We start from the raw sequence: 23,303 nt of genomic DNA, 5'->3' as shown, positions 1-23,303 counted from the left end.
CATATGGTAAAATTAGAAGGGATTTAGGCGTAGCTTGATACACTACAAATCATTTGCAAATGATTTGCAATGAAAGATTGACGACGATTGGGAAATCTCTTGAGAATTTTTATTTATTTATTTATATTTTTTGCAATAAAAAAAATTTGTGACATGTTTTTAAAATAAAATGTGCTAATAATTTTAACTTAATCCAACCTTATCAAAAAAATTATTCAAATTACAAATATACCCTCAATACTTACTACATCAACACAAGAATTTACAAAAATATCCCTAGAAAAAGATGCAGTAACCAACCTATTGGAACTATAGAATACCCATCATCAAAAAAATTATTTAAATTACAAAATACTTTTTAGTACTTGTTACAATAACATGCATATGAATTTACAAAAGTACCTCCATGATGAGGGATATTTTTATAATAAAATTGATGATGGGTATTTTTGTAATTTTCATATGCAAGTAAATATTCTGATAAAATGCAATTTTGTGAATTCACATGCATGTTATTGCAATAAGTATTGAAAATCATTTTAATAATTTAAAATTTTCTTTTATAAGGGGTATTTTTATAATTTCATTTTGCAATTTAATGTATCTTAGAGGAACGGTATTTTACGAGGATATTGTTGGACTAAGTATTTTATAATTTGATTAATTATCTTAATAAGGGGTTTTTTTGAGTAATTTACGATACTTTTTTCACAATAATACATTTGCTGAAATTTCTTAAGAATTTAGGTCATCCATGCAAATGTTTTTCCAATGCAAATAATTTGCAATGTCTGACCAAGTACATATAAAACTGATATTAAAAAATTATTTGCAACATGCTATCAAGGCCTTAGAAAGAAATCCCTCAAGAGGGTGCACTAAGTAATTTTCCCTTTTTATTTTCCTACTTTGTGCTCTATTTTGAAAGAGTCAGTGATAATCTTACTTATCCAGGTGGCATACTCAATGGACACGTTCGGAGTCGTAGATCTGCACTCCTTGGGATAGTGAATTGCATTTCCCCAAAGAAAAAAAGTACAATTATATATCTCAAGGAGTGTAGATCTTGTCGATAGAGTATGCCATGTGGGTAAGTCAGATTATCACGATTCATTTTGAAAACTAATTAGGCAAGAAAAGAATCTTCCTCTGAAAACCTGAATCTCTAGGGATTATAAATATTTTTCTTCCCATCTCAGCAGTATATTGGAAAATATTAGACTCAAACGAGGAGACTTTTCTTACACACAAAATCCGCGATCCACCAATCACATCATCGCGCAAGGAGAACTTCTGTAAGCCAAAAATCACTCCTCAAACCAATGCTAAGGCCTTGACGCAACCAATTCTTGCACCATGAAGAGCAATCGGACTGGACCGCCAACCACAGATGCAACCAATCTAACATGAGTCGTGCTAGAGTGACCTTAAGCTGGAATCTCATATCGCACTTCTTGATGTGAAAAAGCATCTATGAACCACTTTCACGTCAAGAAGTGCGATTTGAGGTTCCATCCTGAGGCCACTTCAGCATTATTCATCAAACATTTATGTAGTATTAGAGATTTGTTTCGGGAAGAATTTCATAGAGGAATAATTGGACACCAAATGTCTCTCTTAATTTTTTTTAAAGAAACCTAGAAAATCTCCTTTTATTTGGCACCTTGTCTCTCTTTTTTCTCTTAAATCCCTTAGACCCATAACTGTATAGTTTGAACTCGATCAAGTTCGCGAACTATACATATAATCAAATATTGGGCGAGATAAAAGAAGATAAGAATGCATTTATTGAAAAAAAAAAAAAAAAACTTTGGAAAGAAAAAGGGTGATCAAGAAATTTTTTGTAAATATTAGAGATAGCACTGTGCTTTGAGTTTGAAACTATGCCATGCCTCACTTGACCTGAGTCTAATGAAAAAGACAAAAATAAAATGTCATGGTCTTCACCAGCCAAAAATCCCTGATTTTTCTTTCCTAAAAACTAGTCAGCTTCAAGCTCTGCAACTTAAGCTCAAGTATGATAAATTAGCATAACATATTCATCCTTGGCCCTTTGTATAGAACTCTAGATTTTTCAACCCAAAATTCCATCGATTAATCCTTTCAAACTTGGAAGATTTGAAGTAGAAAGAAACATGGGGTTGACGTTAAGATTTAAAATTTTTTACTCAAATGAGATTGAAAATGATTGGTCCAAGAAAAACAAAATCAAGGGTTTTATTTAGAAGTTGAAGATCCTTAACCGAAAAGACTCGTCCAAACACAACTCGATGGAGGAAATAACGAGATTTGAAACCATCCTTAAGACATCTATTGAATTATGAGTGGAATGTTATAAGTAAAAGTGGGTGTGGCACTAAAAGTTCTCCAAAGAAGGATTGAGCCGAGCATTAATGAGCCTTCTTGCCCACTTACATACAGACACCAACCCACGACCAATGTTATCAACTAGCATATGCTATATGTGGTAGCATATTGCACAGACTAATTTTTATTTCAAAAAATAAATAAATTTAAGGGAAAAAAAAAAGTTTTACAATAAAATTAAAAAATTTAGAAAATTAAAACAGACCTAGAACAAAACAATACATTTTGATAGATTTCCTTTTCAAAATTGAATAAAATTGATTATGTCTAATCATTTAGTATCAAGAACGAAAAAAATAATAAGCCAAATAGTCAATAATGTATAAACTATTTCATGATAAGAATGTGACTACTTTAATTATCACGTTCTAGTTTTGGGTACTTAAAATGGACTCCACTTTAATAGTTTGATCACTAGATACCATGATCTTATGTTAGAATACATAAGCTCAATATTTTGAAAAATAAGATTTGAAGAGAGTCTATGTGAATGAAAGAGAAAGAAATAGTTTAAAATGATGCAGGAATAGGGTATTTGTAGGAGAAAATGGATTTTAAAAAAATTAAATTTAACGCTCCAACAGTCAATGTTTTTACCATTGGAGTAAAATATGCCATCGCATTGTACATTATGTGATCGCATATGCCATCACATAATGATCCAGAATCACTAAATTGCATATGACAGGGCATATGCAATTTACTAATAAAAAAATTAACATATGTGATTGCATAATGATCCTATGCGATCGCATTTAACAACACTGCCCATGACTGACCTAGAATTTGATCCAAAATAGGCTCATAAATCATGCAGGAACTTGTCAAAATCATTCCAAGAGTCCATTTGCAGTCCATGTGGTACACCAAAAAACATGGTCATCTATTTGATCGGTTGAGGATAAGTTGGGCATTTGGGGTAGGCAGGTTCCAGAGGGATGATTACGCACACATTAATAGGTAGGAATAAGGAATTAAGAGCAAAATAACCCAACTATGCAATGTTTCCAAGGATAAATGTTACGAATTGCCTAAGAATTCTCAGTGACTAAGGTATCTCCATTGATGCTCAAAATCAAAGAAAAAATCACACCTCAACACTGTAAACACAAGAGTAATACCAAGAAAAAAGTTGGGAAATGCAACAAAAAACTACTCAATAGTAACCTGAGAAATTCAAATCCATCCTCAACAAGAAAATCTTTGCCTAGTAAAAGAAACCAAGTACTTTACCACCAACATTCTTTCGTCTAGCCTCTTCGTGATCCATGATGCCCGCAGAAGTTGTCAGCACAATATACCCAAACTGCATATTATTTCCATACATTATCATAAGAAACCATATAAATTACTCACAGTGAGATATCAATAATGTCTTTAGGGTAGACCTTAGATATGGTCAATCATGATGGAGGGGACATTGGCCTCAACATTTAATAATACCACCACTTTGGAGAATTTGTAGACAAAAATTGCCAGATTACAACAACCATCTTATCTTACAACTTTTTCTTGAACAAAAAGTTCAGGAAATGGTAAGATTGTGAGGATAAATCCTACGTCGTTGATTTTTTTTTAAAAAGGGTCTCTTTGACTGAAATAATCAAAATGTTCATTCATGTATGATCATAATGAAGGCCTAGCCACCTCATATTTCTAAAAATTAAAAAATATAACTGCAGAACTACGCTAACCTGTCTTGAGGGAAGTAACCGTGCAGTCCAGGGCTCGATCTCCTTGACGCCGACATCAAAACGAGGACTAATGACCCCACACTTGTTAAGTCTGCCGTTCAATTCAACCACAATTTTGCCTGACCTATGATCATCAATGTACTCAAACTCCCCAATATAACCTGCAGAGAGGGAAAAGAAACAATAAAGAGAACATACAATCCCAAATAAATATTTTTCGAAAAAAAGGAAAGAAAATATAGGGGCAAATGTAAAGGGTGCAAACCATGCTTCTGCATGACAAGGAGGAACTTAATGATCACTTTTGAGGATGGTCTTATCATGACCTGACGCTTCCCTCGCTTCTCAGCATTATACATGCTTTTAAGAGCATCGTTCAAGACACTGATTCTAACCATCCTCGATAAAGCTTGCTACTGCAGAATGGAGAAAGATATCAAATGTAAAATCCAAAATGTTTAATGTTGAATCATTTGGGGAAATGAGGAAAAGGGGAAAAGATACATGGATTTAAGGCTCGTCTAAGATCCTGGCATGATGATGCAAAAAAGGTTGAACCAAACAACACAACTTCTAGGTCGTCCGTTGATCCATCTAATCGATGCCCATTATGTTCCTATTGTTAAATATTCAAATCAACCATTAAAAACCTTTAGAGGACTGCTATCGTAACATGTATACAACCAACCAAGTTCTTTCGCTTAGAAGTTAAATAACTTTAGTAACTAGAAATGCAACATACATGTAGAATCTTCAATCCAACAATTTCCCTCAGTAACTACCCCTTTCTCTAATCTCTACTTTCTTACTGATACTCTTTCATCTAATGCACCTATTTAAATCTCTATTTTCATTTCCTTAATTCATGCCAACTTGTAAAAATCTTTCTCAACATCTTTAGTACCCAACAGGTTGTATGGATAATCATATTCCCGATACTAAGTTTTCTTCAGTTCTAGTTTTTACAACAACTTGTAATTCATCTTTTTTCCTCTAATGACCTCTTGGACACCAGCATTTCATTACCAAGTTTCTTATCTGTGTGATTTTACTCATAGACCTCCCGAGGGACTCTTTCACGACTCTATTAATGCCTTCAGCTACTTCATACCAAATCACTATGGTATCTGCCTCAAAGATCCACATTTCTTCGTTAATTTATTTTGCAAAAGCCAATGTCTTTTCTCCTTTGAAGTTTCATCACCTTATTGTTCGACATCTCATATGTCCACCCCCTCACTTCCATATTTTAATGTAAACATCTAAAACCATTAGCCTATGGTGTGGGAGTTAGGCTCTCTTCTGGGTAACCATATAATATTAGCATATTGGACGTTCATTTCTCCTAAATAGAAAAAGCTTATCTTGCTTTTATTGGCTATGCTCTTAAAAGTGTAACTAAATGATCTTCCCTCTCTTTTGCTATTACAAAATCATATGCCATCACATATTCAAGTTTTACAATTCCCATATCATTTCTTTCTCCAAAACCTTTCTCAATAAACTACGTCATAACCTCTTCTTTCATTCCCTAATTGACCACTTAAGTCTATTCCTACGAAAGTGCCAACTAGTTTAGTTGGTAAAGTCTATGGGTGATGATATCATAGACCTGCGTTTAAAGCCCTCCATCACTTGAGTTACTGGTCTCATTAAAAACAGACGTTATCCAGTGGCAATACCAAAAAAATTTGTGAAGGTGTTAGCTAGCTTTGTTAATAATATCTACCAATGATAATACCATATAGCTGATTCAATTATTATCATCACCGAGTTACTGATCTCATCGAAAATAAGCTTACAAATCAATAAATAAATAAAAAGTCTTTCACAAATATCCTCTTTCCATCTAGAGCTAAAACCACCAGTCAAATCTAAGTATTTAAAATAATCAAATTCTAGGTGTTTCAAGGGATTGGTATTCAGATCCACATCCACTAGCACATGACAATATCAAAAGGATCATTCACCAATGTAGAATAAATAAACGAATAGGTGAAAACAAAATTGGAAAGCTGCAAGAGATGCACTTCTATGGAAAATAATTGTTCAAATCATCAAAATTCATGAGAAATATGTTCACACATTGTAATAAGGGTTTGGATAACAGTCACCACAAAAGTGAAAGTGCATCCATGAATCAAGATCAAAGAACAATGAATTTGCCTTAAAATCTTGCAGACTTAGACTTACCCAGGAAATTTCTTCCAACCAATCCAGGTAAAGATATGATTGTTTCGATATTGCGATTCATGTGTTTGAAAAGGCTTTTCGTTATTATCATCATCATATCTTCACCTTATCACGACTACTTGTTCATCAACAACATGAATCCAATTTTACTATTCCACTCTCTTAAGCATATATGTCTTAAGAGTTTATATCTTACTAATCCATCCCACTTAAATTTTGGACTTCCTCCTACTCCTTTAGAACCCTCAATTTGCACCATAGACTTCATTGTACAAGTCCAACCCATCTCAATCGACCTTCCTATATCTATTCCATTTCACACTAATGCAAAATTCCCCAATGTGCTAGTCTATGATTTTGGCTTCAAGGCTTTTTGCTCGTCATATCTACTACACAAAATCCATAAATATGTAAATTCCACTCATGTTTTGAATTGTTTCCATTTCTTCTTTCTCTTTCCTACCCTTTTAGAACACTCAATTTGCACCAAAACATTCTTTTTCATTGACTTCCCATTGTCTATTCCAAGGTTTAAAATCGCATCTCAAGGTAATGCTTTGATCAGGAGAAAAACCAAGACAATCTCAAAGAAACATTGAATGTTTTGCTTTGGTCTCAACTGAAACCGAAATGCCTTGAACGAAACATTCTGAAATAGTACACTTCTTTCTACCATGGTCTATTCACTTTCGGACTATTGTAAGATTCCCACAAATGTGTTTATTTATATATATATATATAATATATATATATATAATATATATATATATATATATAGTTAAATTTTTTGGTATTGCCACCGGATAAGTCTGTTTTTAATGAGATGAATAACTCTAGTGAGGGCGAGTTTTGAACCAAGGTCTATGATATCAAAACCTATAGACTTTACCAACTAAGCTAGATGGCACTTTCTACTCATCAATCTCAACATCTTCATCTCCTATGTAAGCTCCAATCATGTTCTGAAATTTCTCCATTTATTCTTTCCGAAGTTTCTAAAAACCAGTTTATCATCGGATCCCTACCAACATTAGGTCCAACACCTTTATGGCGGATCCCAGCCCAAGAATCATACTAATCAACCGATTTTAATCCTCAAATCGAAAATTAAAACTTAAGAAACAGACATCAAACGATTCGATGAACATATGTTTTACAATCCTTTTTTTTTTTTAATTAGATAAATAAGGCAATATGTATTTAATAGATAAAAAAAAAAAAAAAAAAGTTCCAGAGATTCAGATAGCTTAAAACAGATTGTATCCAAGACAGAAATGTGAGGCCTGTAAGATTTTCTAATTGGATGGCTGAGAAGTGTACCTGGAAGCAGATTTGTAGCCGACGCTCTACTTTGACAGTGGAGAGGGAGAGCGAAAACTAGGGTTTTAGCTTTAAAAGGGCAGCTGATGGCATGTTATCGGATCGGGTCAATCCATGCCCCTAAGTCCTTCTTGGGCTAAACTGGTTAAGCTTGGCCCAACCCAAAGTGTGCTCGGACACTCTTTGGATTGGGCTTGATAAAATTGATTTGTTTTCTTTTTCTACTAAGTAGTATGATATAGATAACATTTTAGACCATTAATAATCTAAACTAGTCTAAACCCGAGGGGGTGGTCAGGCCCGAGCTAATAAGGAGGCAATTGGAGTACTTGACCCACAAAACTTTGAGATACCTCTTATTTCCAATTAATACCCCACTCCCCCCTCCCCTCTTCAATTTCTTGATAATGAAATTGCCTCTTGATCAGACTTTCTCTCATATCCAAATTGAAAATGACCTAAATATCCTTTTTCTTCAATATCTAACAAAAAAAACCTCTGAATTTCTCAACAAAACTATTTATCTTCAAGCGTACCATTAACTATAGTTTGCCCCTCTAAAAAAAAAAAATCATGACTCCGCCCCTAGGGGTGACTTAATGACAATTTCGGATCTAATAAGCGGTGAGAGTTTGTAGTTTGTGTGTTTGACACCCAATCTGAGTAATATTTCCTCGGGACCACCCGTGAGGGCGCTCCCTCACTTAACTGGTGTGTGTGTGTGTGTGGGTGGGTGTTGCACATGCCTGGGGGAGAGACCCATGTGCCTTGGCTCATTTGGTCTCCCTAGTTGGACATAAGTCCAAAAGCTCCAGCTATAAATAAATAAAAACTAGTAATGATCTAACATCATGATTAGGAAAATATTTTGCTCATAGTTCACCAATTACATGATCCCGCATGTATTGAATAAAATCCTCAATTTACAAAACTGATGTCATTAGGGTTGACATGGTATACAGTGGAGGCCCTGTGAACATTATGAAGAAAAAATCTCTGAGAAAAAAATATCTCTCGTGATCAGTATAATAAAAATAAAAAGGGAAAATTACTTAAAGGATCTTGGCGGAGGGATTTATTTCTAAATAATCCCTAAGTTTAGGGTGGTAGTTTGATAGGACATTTAGTAAACTTTTAATTTCTTAATGGTCCCTCATTATTGGCAAACTCACCTCTTTTTATATTTATTGTCGAACTCAGCGTTTTGTATTTATTATCAAGTTCACAATTTTTATTGTTAAACTCACCACAATTTATTGTTGAGTTCACCACTAGTAAAACCCACCCATTTTCGATTTTCATCCAAAAACTAAGAAAAAAAATGAAAAATCCTAATTTTTTACATATACATTTGCATAATGTTTGAAAAACCCGAAAATAACGTCTTCTTCCTTCTTAAATCATTTCCGACGGAATAAAGCCTCTAAAATTTGATTGAGATGCCAAAAATCTAATTTTTTTTTTATCGAAACGTTGAGTTCAAACAATTAGGGCATTCAATCGTGAGAAATGTGAGAAATGAGGTCCATGGACTGTTAAGAAATGAAAATTTTACTAAACGAGCTATTAAGAGACTACCCAAAACTTAGGGACTTTTTAGAAAAAAATCCCTCCACCAGAGTTCTTTAAGTAATTTTCCTAAAAAAGGTTGAAGTGAAATTTGTACTAAAAACTTACATAAATCCTAACTTTTTAATATATGTGGGTTTGCACATGCCACGCAATAGTATCCGCTAATGAAAGTATTGATACAAAAACATGCAATACAAATCAATTTTTACTCGTCAATTAAATATTTGAAATCTTCTCAAATTTTTATTTTTTTTCTGGATATGCAAATCTCCCCAAATAGCCAAATATTTAAAATTCATATTCTTCCATTTAGACAATTATTTAACAAATATGGGCAAAATAGTCATTTTGCGGTCTAGAAACTTACCAAAAAAAGAAATTTCCTTTTGTAGAAGGGAGTTGTTCCATGTATGTAGTAATATTTAATGATTAGATAGATTTTCAAAATCTTCACAATGATCTAGACATTTCAAATATCTTTTTTTTATTTCTTGGTTAATAAAACTATAAATATCACTCAATCCTTTTTCAATCGGGGTGCAACTTGGTTCGATCTAGGACTAAATCAGAATCGAACCAACCTAGGTCAATTCCATTAAATGAGGATCGGAACCAAACCAAATTATCATAGAACCAAACTAACCTGAACGAAGCTAAGGTTGATTTGGTTCGGTTCGATTTGGTTCGATTCTATGGGTTGCCAATATCTTTAAAACCTAATTGAATGAACATATTTTTAATGAAAATAAATAAATATGAATATGAAATCTCAATAATGAGTCATTAATTTATCCATTAAAAGAAAAAAAAAACTATCAATTAAAGAAAATCATTAACCCATCCATAAAAAAAATGGCATTAACCTATCCATAAAAAAATAATTAATTTATCCATAAAAATAGGTATAGTTTATTTAATAAATTAATAATATTTATTTATAATTTTATTAATATAAGGATTCGGTTCTCGGTTTGGTTTAATTCTATACAAGGCATGGACCAATAACCAAATCAAATTGGTCAATTCTCTATTTTGTTGATCTGGAACCAAACCGAAGTTCATTATAAATTGAAACCAAACCAATCCAAAGTTCTCGATTTGGTTTAGTTCTCGGTTTGAACCGGACCAAATTGTACCCATACTTTTCACAATGAAGGTTAGTTATTATTTATAAAATCACTAGAGTTCGCAATTGCTTACGTAAATCATAAAAAATAAAATTGGAGAGGTATTATTGAAAAATTTTAAGGTTTAAAGGAGTAAATGGTAAAAAATAATAAAGTAAGTAAAATAGATAAAATAAAAAATATAAGAGGTGAAATGTAAAGAAAATAAATTGAGTTCCAATAAACTATAACTTGATGGGAGAATTAAAAGGATTAAAGTAAAAATAAATAAAGTTGGAAGGATATTATTAAAAAAAAATTAGGTTAAAGAGGGTAAAATATGAAAAATAATAAATTAGATTAAAAGGGGTAAAAGATGAAATATAATAAAGTTAGACGGAGTAACAAGTAAGAAAAAAAGTGGGCCTCATAATACAATAGTTGGATAGATTAAAAATGAGATATAATAAAATTAGAGGGAGTGAAGAGTAAAGACAAAATATATTTTTTTAAATATAAAAAATGTAAAAAGTAAAAAATAAAAATTCATATATTAAATAATAAAATAACACTTAAAAATAATCTGTGAACTTTTTAGAAAATCATTGATTAGATCACGATTAATTGTGCTCTTTTGAAGAAAAAAACATGATTTAATCAACAACATTTAAAATCGTGATTTAATCTTGAATTTTTTTTTCAAGAAATCACAAAATTTTGTCACTATGATCTTCATGTACCTTGAGCGTAATGTAATATTCGATCATCTTTATAATATTATGTGTAAATCATATGTGAACTCACTTTTTATAACAAAAGACTTGACCTTGGATGAAATGAAATTGGAGGAATAATATTAATTTGGTTGACACCAAATATTAATTTGGGACAAGGCTTCGTTGTTATTGTAAATAAAATTTGTGAGAGGTGATAATAATGATTTGATCATATCGAATCCTTTTTAACCCCCTTACCTGTCAAGTAGAAAAAGTCCTTCAAATCATCTAAAAGATTAGATAGTGATATTTTAGAGGATATGAGTATAAAACTTTTATAGCAAAGCAAGTATTATAAAATAAAGGACCATATCCAAAGAATTCGGTGAGAATTTTTAATTGTGGAAAAAATGCCAAGCTCAACATATTTGGTTTAATACTTTGTGAAGAAAGTGATGATATGTTAGACTTTAATAATAACTACGGCCAGTTATTTTTTGCACCCATTTGAGAAGGACAACGTTCGATAAATAAAAATTTATTCTAAATGGAAAAAAAAAAAATTTCAGAATGGACTGATTTTTTGTGAGGATGAACTCAATGGTGAGGAGACCATTATAAACTAATGGTAAAACTTGATTGTCCACGATTGTTCAACTTGTAAATTGGGATTAGAAATTTCAGACTTGCTGATTTTTATGAGGATGATTCCTTCACTATAGAGACCATCTTTACAAAAAATCAGCCCATTCCGAAAATTTTTAGCCCATATAAGACAAAACACTTTATCTCTTGAACCCGACCCATTAGAGAAAAGGAAATGAGAAAAATTGTTGTTGCTTCTCTTAGGTTTCACATCCATATAACTCAAGTTCAATGACCCTTGAAAATTCAACTCAAGTTCAATGACCATCATGTCTACCCAATTCATATATATGTTTCAAGTATTCGTGAAGGAATTCTCTCTGTTCAATCTCAAAAAACTACTTACATAACTATGTCAAGGGCGTCAACTAGGATATGAGGAATGAGACTATAGAAGAAGGAAATAATTATATGTTAAATTTATTCAATATTTCAAAATTGTTGATGTCTTCCATCTTTCCAAAACATGTGATACTTAACTTGATCGAGTTTTATTAATTTTTGAATTTACTTACGAGTGAGTCACATTCCTCCCTTGTTAGAATTTCCCACATTTCGTAAGAATGGTCAAATAGAATTGTAGGACCAAGAGAACTAGATCGAGTTTTAGATTCATATACAAATTCAAAATTCAAACTAATTGATTCGAGAAATTTTCAAGATGATTGGTCTTTGGAAGAAAAATCATAAGATATGTTTACACATTGAAGATAAGGACATTTTACATTGTGTTTGGATTGAGAGAAATGGAGAGAAGAGAAGAGAAAATAAAAGAATTTCTCTCCATTTCTCTTGTTTGGATTGTTAAGTGGGGAGAGAAAAAAAAATGTGAGTTTTCTTTCTCTCCAAAAGTGGAAATAAGAGGAGAGAAATGAAGAGAAATCCTTTTAAAATATTTTATAAATCCAACTCTTCCCTTGTGTCTCTTTTAAAATATTTTAAAATTCCAAAGTTATCCCAAGTTCTCTCCTATCAATCAAAAAATGGTGGAGAGAAAATGAGTTTTTCTTCTCTTCACTTCTCTCAATCCAAATATAGTTTTAGAGTATATCCATTAACCTATTATAAAAGACCAAGGTCAAGGGGTATTTCATTAGTTTGAAAACATAAGGGTATCTCAAATATTTACTGAAATGTAGAGGGGTATTTCTAAAGAATTGTGATATATTGACTCAAAAAAGGTCACTCGAAATTCACTTAACTGCATAGAACCATAAATATTTTTCCTTATGTGACGTGAAGAAAAAATCTATGGCTTCATGCACATGCCACATCATTCGAATGAATTTCAAGTATCTTTTTTTGAGTTAGTTTATCACACTCGTTTCTAAATCACCTAAAAATGCAAACGAAAGGCGTGTGATGCACGACAAACAGTCTTCAACTTCTAATTAAAGATATGCTAAAACTTACAAGTTGAAGAGAAGGGCACTTATGATTTTTTATTAGCTTATAAAAGAAGACCAAGGTCAAGGACATGTCAACAATTTTAAAACATAGGAGTCTAGCTAATATTCACTGAAACGCGGAGGAATATGTCTGAGGGCCATTCTATTTACACCCACTTTTATACTCAGTGCACCCACTTCCATCTTTACGTTCCACTTCCACCCGAAAATGTGATTTTAGTGGGTGCAAATAACTTGGCCTTATTTCTAAATCACCTAAAAAAAGAACAAAACGCAAACGAAAGGCGCGTCACTCGCGTCGCGCGACAGACAATCTTCCCTCGCTCCCTCCATCTTCTCCCCTTTTTAAAAGCTCAACTCTTCCCTCAACAAACACAGCTTCTCCATCAAATCTTTCCGCTCGTTTACTCTAAAACCCTAAAAAATTCCCCCAAATCGAAGATGAGTTCTTCGAACAACAGCAACAACAACTTCGATTGTTCTTCGCTTCCAAGCACGATGGGCAGATTCCAACTCCACCCTCCTTACCTCAACACCAATTCCCATCTCTCTCAAAACATAGATGATTTTCTCCTCACCTCCAACAACAACAACATCTCAACCCACAAAGAAAACAAAGACGACTACAAAACGTATCTCATAAAAGAAGAATCAAAGATCGAAAAGGAGATCATCCGTATAATTCTAAGCGGTAAGATCGAAACCCTAAAACCCAATTCTGGACAAGCCATCATCATCAACGAACATCAAATCTGCGTTTGTTTAAATGAAGAGATTGATCCCAATTGTCGTGTTTGGGAATGGCACGGCCACATAGTTACGTTTCAAGAAGAGAAGGGATACACATTGGAGTATGTTTCTGGGAATTACTTCGAGAGGAAGCTAACAATGCCATTTGAAAATGAAGATGAATTTGAGGTGGAAGAGGAAAATGGATGGAATTTGGGGCTGCGGGGACTGATCGGTAGTGGAGATTCTTTTGGCGGTCGGATTCTTGGACGCAATTTGACTATGAATGCTGGTTCTCGAAGGTAATGGTTTAATTTCATTATCTGTTGTTGATGAGATTGAAATTGAGATTATTTTGATTTGATTTTCCATGATTTTGTTGTTAGGTTTCGTGGATATCGATCAACAATAAATAGATTTTATTGTTAAGGTGTTAGATTGGAAACATCATTATTTCAGTAATATGAATTCGTGTATAATAAATGTTCGCCGATGAATTCAAAATTTCATTTGTTTATCTTTGGATTTTTGACGGTTACTTACATATGAATTGCATTAACTAAAAACATTTTTGGGGAGTTTTCCTTGAATATTGATGACAAGGCTAAGTACATATGAATCTCATTAACTTAAAACATTTTTGGGGAGTTTTCCTTGAATGTTGATGACAAGGCTAATGATTATAAGTAAGGTTCCTTCTTAATGTTATTTTTTTGTTGCAGCTAAGTTTGTTTTATGAACATTCTAGTACATTTACAACTAGGTGCTGTTCAAGTGTTTGGTACGTGCCTGTGACGTGTCATTATGCTTCCAGTCATACTTTTTAAAGTGGAATTTACACTTCATATTAATAAGCACATGGATTTTGTTTCAACGCTATTTCTTTTCTTGCTGATCGGAAATCTGGGAATACCATATTGCTTGTAAAGTATTAGGGGTATGGAATCTACAATTCATTGCTGGAGCCTTTCTAGAAGGAATGCCTAGTTGAATAAAGAGAGTGCACCCCAACCCCAAGGTCCTTCATCTTCAAAGTCTCGAGAATCTAGATGATGTAGGACGATGCAAACTAATCTAGAATGATGAACCTGAAATCTTGAATAAATTACCAAGAACAAATAAAAGATTAAGAAATTAAAATAAGCTAATTCTACAATAGAATGTAAAAAATCTAACAGACAATTAAATTATGATCCTAGGCTAAGTTACAATTCGACAAGGCTATTCCCAAATATTGAAGTAAATGATCTTACGGAAGAGAGAACTTCCAATCTAGCTTAGGGTCTCAATGCAATAGCCAATTTGAATTATCTTGATAATTTCAAGGATTTCAAGAATCAATTAAGGATAAAGGGTTTTATTGGTTATTGTGGAGGATTCCAACAAAGCTAATTGGCTATATTTTAAACCAAAATTACTAAATTTTGTAATAGGGTTATCAATGTAAATAAAATGTTGTAAGAAAAATAGGAGTAGGATTTTAATTGGGCCGGGGTGAAGAAGGTTTAGGATGGGTTGTAATAAGGTTAAAGGATTGTTATGGGGGATGCTTTTGGTGGGCAGCAAGGTAGGGAGGTATTAGGACAATAATGACAGAGTCTTGGTGATAATGGAAGGTTCGGTTGGGGCTGCAAGGGCAGTTAGATGTGGTTGCTGTTTGTGGGACAAAACCCAAGAGAATCTAGGGTTTGTTCGAGAGAATGACAGTTGTAAATTTATGGACAACAAGTTTTAGTGACAAGAAAAGAAGAAAGAATCTAAAGAAGAAAATGGAGAAGATGAAGATTAAGATGATAAATAATTATTACTTTGGAGTCAGGCTTAGAAAATTAATCATATATTGGAGTTGTACGTAGGAGAATAATGGTTTCACACCAACATCTAATCTCTGAACCTCAGAAAAAAACCTGTTAGTTTTATTCAGTCTCATAATAAATTTATTGGAATAGTGTCTTGACAACTATTTATATGACTCAAAACCGTAATCTAATCTCAACCATTAAAACAATTAAGGTCCAAGATTAAATCAGATTCAAGTAACCGTTATTAATGTAGGACACAACTTAACAAAATTAGAAATAATCTTATCCATTAAGTAAACATATGGTTAAGATTAAATAAAAAACTTTCAGCAATGAATAGAATTCCTAAACTACACAAAATACCTCTAGATAACCAAACAAATTCTAATTGTTAGGCTGATTATCCAACCTTTATTGGATTAAATATATGTAATAAAAATTGTCCAATAAGTTACCCAAATGATTCCATTGATGCACTTATCATTAGAGCTTGAAAGGAAGAAGAATAATTTTGGACTTTTGTAGGATTAGGATATCTTGGGCATACCTTTTTTGGGCGGTAAATTTATATTGTTATTTAAAGAGGGATGCCTTAGTGAAAGGTTGAGATCCATCTAAACAATGCTCAATCAAAATTGGCCCCTGGTAGGGGTTTATTGTATATAAATCCTCTTTATAATACGTATAAATTTAAAGACACAAATATCTCTCAAAGAAGAATGAGTTTAAACTCCCATTTAATGGTTGTTCTCAATTGATCGATTAGATTGTCGAGTTTGAGCTCCGACATTTGGCCATCACTCATGCTGCATTTAGTTTGTGTTGTTTTCACATATTTTACGTGTTCCCACTTAGTTAAGTTGGTTTGGGCTTTCACTGTATTTCTACTAGTAGAACATCTCGCTGTTTCTCAGTTTTCTTGCAATTTCATATCCCTTATTTTTCTGATTAAGTTTGGAATGGATTTACCATTTGTTAAAGCGTACCATGTAACATTACTAAGTTATATGTCTATTGAATGTTTGTTGAAGGCCCGTAGAGTATTCTTTTATAAGTGGGGTGGGACCTAGGTGGTCGACTGCCTTGGGAAATTCGGGATTAAGACCTTAGGATGGGCAGATATCTTTTTATCAACTTAAGTTGATTAGCCCTCGGTTGCTGGCACCCCCAGTAGGGGATTTTGAAGCATCCATGACTTCAAAAACATTTCATCTTTTCCACAAAATCTAGTAAAAAGAATGATGTAGTTCTCAACTTGCTTACCTCCATGCCATGGTGCAACTCCATTTGCAGGGCAGTTGACTACCTTGAGTCATACTTGAATAGCCAAAGTTTACTAATCATCACTATTATCCGTGCCTTGTTCCAATTCCTAACTATTTGGGATGGGCTAGTTGAATCTTTTCTATCATATTGTCTAGAGCCATATGAAAAGCATAATTTCACGATTGGTGAAGTTCTCTTTCCTTGCTTATTTTTTTAATGTGAATACAATTGGCATAGGTTCGTCACTGAGTAATTGTTGATTCTCAGTTGACAGAGATTGACTATTTCAAACAAGTCTTGATATGAAACAAACAAACTATAGTTCAGAAGCACTTACATATGTCCAATTTCATATGCATTTTTTTACTTTTCAAACTCTAATATAGCAAAATCACAGTTCAAAATCAAAATGTAGAAATGGTGATTTAACTTGTGTACACAATTAGAGAGGTGTACTTCACCAAAAAAATAGCTGTCTATGATGAAACAACCTTGGTGTCGACTTTTGTAAATGTGTATATATATATCTGTGTACCCTTAACTTTAACCACACTTACAGTGGCATTACTATTCCATTTCCATCATCTCAACATGTTTGCTTGCCTGTTGGTTCTCTTCATTGATGGTGTTGGTTTTGTAAGGCTCTTATCTTCATTTTCTTCTTTTTCTGAGCATCATGACTTCCTTTCATTCTTTTCCGGAGATCGACTTGAAATTTCATTTCAAATCTGCTGTTCCACACCAGCAACAGCTTGCCAAGTTTCTCAGATTTTTTGCATGGCCATCACTCACATTTCATATAGGAGACATTCTAACACACATTTAAGGCGCACAAAGCATTGTCACACCTAGACTATCCATCATAAGTGAGGGGATAAAGTACCATGACCATATATGTCGCCCACCAACTCGTCGATGTAATCCATAAATATTAGGTGACTTAACTGATAATACTTTTACAAATTGCAGTATAAACAATTGTGCATAAAACTTAGTCCACCTCATACACTATGGTACTCCTTTAGAAATTTTCATACAACGTGTAAATGCATGTGCCATCCACTTGTTGAGTTAATATATCTTTTGTGCATAATTTTGACAACATTTGCTTATAAGGAAGCCCTTCTTGTTTTTTTCTTAACCTGTCTCCTTACCTTATTAGCCAGCCCTATCTTTCTTGAGGTTTGAAGTGATTTGACATCCAAAATATATTATATAGTACAGCTGTCAACAACAATATTTTTTTAAAATAAGAAAGCTGACTTGGCAGCTTATTTAATAAATATTTATCGTTGTATTAAATATTTTAGAAACTAATTAAGTTGTAGATTATTTTGTTTCTTAAGAGAAACCATTTGTTGCAGCTCTTAAATTTTAAGATTGCTACTGTTAGCTGGTGCCAACTAGCTTAGTTGGTAAAGTCTTTGGGTGATGATACCAGAGATCTGGGTTCAAATCCCGCCAACACCAAGTTACTGAACTCATTAAAAATAGGCCTACCAATAATAAAAAAAGATTGCTACTGTCACATTAAGAAAATATTTCTAATATACTTTGTCACTTCAATATAACTATGATATAATTTTTTATTATGAGTATGTATTTGCATTTTAGGATATGAAGGTTTCATGGATCATATCTGTGTCTGGGGCAACCACCCGTCCTTGTCACTCTTTCATAGCAACAAACTAATCTTTGCAGATCATATCTGTTTTGGGGACAACCACTACTGTCCTTATCACTCTTTCATAGCAACAAAATCTTCAGTTGGATTTACTGAAAGACAGTGTTAATGCAATTTAGCTATTTGCCTTTTAAGGGTTTATATGTTTTGAGTCGTCAATTATTTTTCTTTTATTTTTATTCCTATTAAGACAACCCCAAATTTTCGGATAAGGCTTTGATGATGACCCCGGCATACGGATGGAGTAGGTTTTGGTTTTTTGTTTTCCATTCATATCAGAACATAACATGTGTGTTATGCAATGCTTTTCAATACATTGTAATAAGGTTATGAATTATGATACAAAGTTAAAACACTCAAATCTTCTTTATGTATTGTAGCAATAAGCCAAAAATACAATGCATATTGTATGTTGCATATCTTAAGTGGGGCCTTATTTGGAGAGGTTCATGGCATGAGACTGTGGAGCCTGGAGAACCAAATATGAGACGGAACTTCAAGGGAGTCATCTTTTTAGGCTTAGAGTTGAAAGAGAGTGGGGTTTTAAACTTAAGGAGTATAGGTTTTCTATTTGAGTTTGTCATTGGTGATTATTTACTACTTTCCTCCCATGGTGAACTTCGTGGAGGCTAAGTTGACCTTCATGTTTGTTAGTGGGTTCCACCCTTTGATTAGTTGTTTCAATGCTTAACTTAGTTGGTAGTTGCAGAGGACGGCCTGGCTTAATCATTGTGGAATAGTTTGTTATCTTTTGTGTTGAGTCCATTGGATACAACTTGCTTCAAGGTAGCAGCGGTTACTCGTTATAGTTTTAAGAGTGTTTTTTTGCTAATTATTAGTGAGAGCAATTGATTCACAGTGAAGAACTGTTGTCTAGATTCAATGAGCTTGCAGAAGGATTTATCTCCCTTGGAGGATCTCTATGGTTTTCAGTGAGGTTTTGAATCCCCCGTCAAAGTGGCCATGTTTATTTGAGGGATTTCTTCTATTGCCTTTTTATGTAAATGAAAAAAAGTGTGGCTCTATCAACCATGAAAGATTCTTAGGTATGTTGCAGACAATAATAGATTGAGTTGAAGTTGTGGCTGGCCATGGACACGAATTTTGTAAGGTAATAGCTAATCTGTGGATCGTTCCCCTGCATGTGGCTCAAGTGGCAAAGGTCCTTTCCTTTGTGCTTGGTAAGCACTTAGCTCTAGTCAAGCTTACTGCTAGCCTATTGGCTAGAGCCAAGCTTCGACTGCAACTACTCATCTCTTTTACCTTATTTCGTTATCCGAGATCAAAGTCAGCACCTGGATTTTTAGTGCAACTGCTGATCCTTTAGCCCAACTTGTTAGTACCTGACTAACTTCAGTTTCATGGTGGTTGTCCTCGTCTTATCACATTGTTCACTTTGGTTCTCCTGTCTCGCTGATTGTCCCCCCCCCTTCTTTTTTTGTAAGGTTGGATTTGCAAGAATCCATTATTTTGGCTATGGTCTCTGACTTGTTGTCTCAATTTCTCCGAGTTGATGCTTGTTTTTCCTGAATTTTTAATTTTTGATTGCATGAATTTTTCTGACATATGATAACTTGCTATATGTTCAACTGATTACCATAAATTATGGTTTCCAACGTCCAATTGGCCAGTAGTTGGTTTGGTTGCACTTTTTTGTACTTGGAAATTGTTCAGTTGTGTGGTGGATAAAAGCAAAATATCGATATGTGACGCACATTACACTGAAGGCTTGTACCAAATAGATCTACCAAGTCAAAACTCAATCTGACTGCCACCTTACTCTTGAAGTCTTCACTAGATGTTTGCTGAATTTTCCTTTATGACCCAAAAGAGTGGGACAATTTTGATGGTTGTGGTCATTGAATCGCATAACGGGTGAACTCTTTGGTGTTTGTCAATAGCAAAAATGATGTAATGTTAGTTGATGAAAGTGGAAAGGAGGAGCTCAATTCAAAATTACAATTCTGGAGAGCTACCGAGTAGTTCCAATAGTTTTGAAGTAAGTTGGAACAAGATGGGAGTACATGAGGTGCAACTTTGGTAAGGGCACACACAGAGAGATGATGCACTAGTAACAAATTGATGGGCAAAAAATATCTTGAAGCAACCATTTTTAGTATCTTGGTTCTTTTATTCCTCAGGATTAAGAGATTAAAGAGGATGTTACTTATAAATTAGAGCTTAGTGTTTAAAAGTTATGTGCTTTCTGAGTGTTGGGAAATCAATTTAAAAGGAAAATTTTATAATTCGACAATGGAGCTTAAGGTTGGGAAATCGAGAATTTTCATGTTCTCAGAATAAATTTTGTACAGATGAGGATTTTGAACTGGACCTAGGAGTGGTTTCAATTAGAAATAAGCCAAGGGAGAGTCTATTGAAATGGTTTTGTAATGTGCACCAAAAACCACCTCCAGGGTGGGTCAGTGATAAAACTAGTGACAAGTGCTTGCTCCCTCTAGTCGTGTGTTCGAAACTAGGTGGCATGCTGTCTTACTCTTTTACACATTGGGAGACTTCCGTGGGGTTGGGGCGTGTGATCGTGGGGACTAGTTCCATCCCAAAGGGTGTGGGGATATCCTGCGATTTCAAAAAAACTAAAAATAGAAGCAGCACCAACAACCGATTTTAACACCAATAAACGAAGGAACTTATAGGTTAAAGGTGAGCAAGAAGATGGAAAAGGAAGTGGTTTAAGGCAGTGAGAGCATATATGAGGCTACTTGAATTAAAAGGAGGCGTGCCATTAGATAGAATTTTCCATGATCTGTTCAGTGGATCCTGGTTATTGGGTTTGGCAATGCTGATGTCTCATAGTTGGAATATGACCCTGAATGCATGTTGTATGTCCTTATTGACCTTGTCATGCCTCCCTAGACGCGTACATGCATGTATGTGCATATATTTAGGGACAAAATTCTCTGGAGTTTCACTCTAGAATTCTTCTCACTGGTATCTGTTTTTCCATGTGGTGTCTGGGTCAGGACAATAGCGGCCAAGACACAACATCTTCCTGTGAAGGCAATTTTGGTCTAATATCTCTCTGTCATTTGGCAAAATGCATTTATTTTTCTTTTGTGGTTGAAAAAGAATGAAATTTTACCCAGTATCACTCTAACCTGGTAAACTGGGACATCTTTTTCGGTGGTATAAAAGAGGGACGTTTCTTTTCCTTTTTCTAAATTAAATGTCTGCAATCCATAGGGAGAAGTACAATGCATGGTAGGCATATCAAGTCTGTATGATGTGGACATGGGCGTGATCCACGTGACATAAGAAACTTTTTTTTTGTGGGGGTGGGGTGAGGGGATAATGCGGGGTATCTGACATCACTTTTGGGATTTGGACTAATCCCTATGGTTGCACACACCCCGACCTCACGATTGTGAGAACCTTTCTGCTGCACGCACGGGCGCGCACACACAAAATATGTGCTAGACTTATGTACCTTTCCATGAATTGATGTTTTTTTCTTAATGTTTCCTCTTTAACTTTTTCTCATTTATTTTTCTTAAACTTGCAGATTGTAGGTGGGAGGTTGGTGTAAAACATTTTTTGGGTTGTAAAGAGGAGACTGCACTCAGGTCATCACATCCCTTTTTTGTTCTTTGAAGATTGATGATTTAGTATACTGTTTACCGGGTCTTCTCCCTGACAGATCCATAGGTTAGGATCGAAACTGTCATAGTTGTCAATTTTTTTTAGACTTCAAATTTAAGTTGGTCCCTGTGACAACTTTTCAGAGTTATTCCGAACTTCACTGAGAATAATTATGAAAACAAGATTATTAGACAAAAATAATTTAAAGTTGAAAACTTAAAATTGACAAGCATTTAAGGATATCTGGTCACTTCTTTACAAACCAATTTGTTTCAAGAGTTTAATGTTTTTTTTTTTTTTAATTTAAAACCATTTCCTTTGATTTTGCTGAATATAAAATACAACTAGATATATTTGAATGGTGGAACAGGATTTGTGTTGCATATTCTGAATAGTTGGTATATAAATGACCTTGCTTTGCATTTCTTTTATCTGTATCATTATTATAATGATAATAAAGGAAGTGTTGTTGAAGCAAGTTGGCATTACTTAAATTACAGCCATCAGTATATTCAAACAATCTATTTAAAATAATATAAAATTAACCCCGAGGAGTTGGCTCAGTGGCTCTTTCAAACTGATAAGAGATTGATGTCAGTAGATCGGTCATGAGTTCGATACCTAGTATAAGCATTAATTCCTCAGGTGGCCTCCCGCGAGGGTGCACTTTCACTTACCTTGTGAGTGTGCTGTGTGGGCCCCGGGACTAGATAAAATTATATTTTAATTTTAAAAATTTTCTTTATAAGTAACAAAATGTGCATTATCTTATCGTTTTCTTAATGTCGTATAAGGATGGATTCAAATTTTTATTTGATCATAGAAAGTGACAAGACAAATTTTGAAAGGTACAAATAACATACTTTGATTGAGGGAATTACATAACAAGTATAATAACTGAACAAGAATTATAAATCAACATCCATATGAAAGTATAATATTTATATAATTTAAGTATAGTAACTGAATAATAATTTATAAAAATAAATACAATAAACCTAATTAAGGACAATTACTACAAATAATAATTATTAAAACAAGTAAATAGTTATCCTAGCTAAACCTCACATAATTCCATCAATGTTGAAAGAAGTAATCATTAATGCCTATATTGCAAATTCACTAACAAGTAATAATTAATAGAATGACTTAGGGACCTCCATGGAACCCTAATTTATTTTTATTTTTTTCGGACGACTAGTG

The 23,303-nt window shown here is 33.7% G+C and overlaps 2 protein-coding genes across 3 annotated transcripts; one reads left to right on the top strand and one right to left on the bottom strand.

The window, feature by feature from the left end:
- Positions 1 to 3,405: 3,405 nt before the first annotated feature.
- LOC147399937 (small ribosomal subunit protein uS8-like) lies at positions 3,406 to 7,727 on the bottom strand. 2 transcript variants are annotated; one of them, XM_086445510.1, is made up of 5 exons: positions 7,575 to 7,610; positions 4,566 to 4,677; positions 4,327 to 4,477; positions 4,062 to 4,222; positions 3,406 to 3,673 (listed from the first exon to the last, which is right to left on the bottom strand). In XM_086445510.1, the coding sequence occupies exons 3-5, from the start codon at positions 4,457 to 4,459 to the stop codon at positions 3,575 to 3,577; spliced, it is 393 nt and encodes a 130-aa protein (XP_086301636.1). In that variant the 5' UTR covers positions 4,460 to 4,477; positions 4,566 to 4,677; positions 7,575 to 7,610; the 3' UTR covers positions 3,406 to 3,574. The 2 variants fall into 2 exon arrangements, with proteins under 2 accessions (XP_086301636.1, XP_086301635.1); XM_086445509.1 differs by lacking the exon at positions 4,566 to 4,677 and having other exon boundaries at positions 7,575 to 7,727.
- A 5,549-nt stretch (positions 7,728 to 13,276) lies between these two features.
- LOC147399936 (uncharacterized) lies at positions 13,277 to 22,457 on the top strand. The gene is made up of 2 exons (XM_086445508.1): positions 13,277 to 14,053; positions 22,024 to 22,457. Exons 1-2 carry the CDS (start codon positions 13,464 to 13,466, stop codon positions 22,028 to 22,030), a joined length of 597 nt encoding a protein of 198 aa, XP_086301634.1. The 5' UTR covers positions 13,277 to 13,463; the 3' UTR covers positions 22,031 to 22,457.
- The last annotated feature ends 846 nt before the right edge of the window (positions 22,458 to 23,303 follow it).

Source organism: Akebia trifoliata, chromosome 6 (genome assembly GCF_017979445.1).
Source record: "Akebia trifoliata isolate Shusen 1 chromosome 6, ASM1797944v1, whole genome shotgun sequence".
Classification (NCBI taxonomy): domain Eukaryota; kingdom Viridiplantae; phylum Streptophyta; class Magnoliopsida; order Ranunculales; family Lardizabalaceae; genus Akebia; species Akebia trifoliata.
The sequence above is the reverse complement of the archived record's forward strand: the minus strand, read 5'-3'. Positions and strand labels throughout refer to the sequence as shown.